The sequence below is a fragment of the Bison bison genome, unplaced genomic scaffold, assembly GCF_000754665.1.
Source record: "Bison bison bison isolate TAMUID 2011002044 unplaced genomic scaffold, Bison_UMD1.0 scf7180017849476, whole genome shotgun sequence".
NCBI classification, from domain to species: Eukaryota; Metazoa; Chordata; class Mammalia; order Artiodactyla; family Bovidae; genus Bison; species Bison bison.
Window position 1 is genome coordinate 1,815 of NW_011480049.1, and position 1,234 is coordinate 3,048.

At 44.9% G+C, this 1,234-nt stretch overlaps 1 protein-coding gene across 1 annotated transcript in view; it reads right to left on the reverse strand.

Annotated features, from left to right (window-relative positions):
• The window catches only part of LOC104993857 (GTPase IMAP family member 4-like), a 2,043-nt gene extending 1,808 nt beyond the window's left edge, over positions 1–235 (reverse strand). The window contains exon 1 of the mRNA XM_010847265.1: positions 232–235. Coding sequence (XP_010845567.1) covers positions 232–235 — 4 coding nt within the window. The remainder of the gene's footprint in view (positions 1–231) is intronic.
• Positions 236–1,234: the final 999 nt, after the last annotated feature.

A 1,234-nucleotide genomic window follows, 5' to 3' on the forward strand; every position in this document is an offset into this window, starting at 1 on the left:
AATCATCTACCAGCTCTTTCTGTGTTTGTATTTAGCAAGTCTCTGCATGTCTCTGCAATGTGTCTATAAAGTCAAAGTCCCCTGGATTTGTCAGGCATAGACCCAGGACCAGAGGGAAGGCAATTGACAATCACAAGTGAAAGCCTGTTTTTCCGAGAAGGCAGACCTTGCCAGGCGGCCCTTGAACTTAAGGGTCTGATTCCTGCATGAGGAATCCTATGTTATATTTACCCATTTCTGCTTTGAGACAATGCCTACATTATCCCACATACAACATCATAGACACTGTTACCAACTCCAGGTTATTTTCAGAGGCATCACCATCCACCCAGGCCCTCAGACTAGAAACCTAGGAGTCACCCTTGACTCCCCTCTTTCCCCTACCTTCCAGACCCAACCCATCAGCATGTTCTCTTGGCTCCAAATCTGTTCACCTGTCTCTGCTTTGAAGATCATCATTCCAGTCCAGATTCCATCACCACCCCTGCCTCAGCAGTCTCCTAACAGGTGTCTCCACTTCCACATTGTCCCTTTCAGTCTATTCTGTGAGGTGGGCTAATCTTTAAAAAATATCAATCATGCTTGGGGCTGGTGCACTGGGACGACCCAGAGGGATGGTATGGGGAGGGAGGAGGGAGGAGGGTTCAGGATGGGGAACACATGTATACCTGTGGCAGATTCATTTCGATATTTGGCAAAACTAATACAATATTGTAAAGTTTAAAAATAAAATAAAATTTAAAAAAATATATCAATCAAACAGAACCAGGAACTTGAGGAAACCCCTCCTGTGATGTCCACAAAATCTGTAGTTAATCTCCATCTCCCACACACTTTCTGATGAAGTGTTTGCTGCTGCTCCCTGAATCCCTAAGACAGAGTTTTACCCATTTCAGAACCAGAATCCCGGGATAAAAGAAGTAACCCAATGCTGCAAACACTGGATATGGGATGGCTAAGATTTATCTAAAAAAAAATGTACATAAGAATTCAGAGTATTCTTAATAGTTAGCCTCACAATAGAAGCTCCAACCTAAGGAGATCCCAGGGCATTGGTTGGCCTTAGAGAGAGGGTATAGGAAATTCATGGCCTGGCAGTGAAAAGGCACCAAGGACAGTGCCAACACCACAACCATTGCCCAATGCTGATATGTGGCCAATGGATGGCAAACTCTGAAGATGGCAGCCATAGCCACGAAGGAATCCATCTCTGCACTCATGCCTGTTGGGAAGG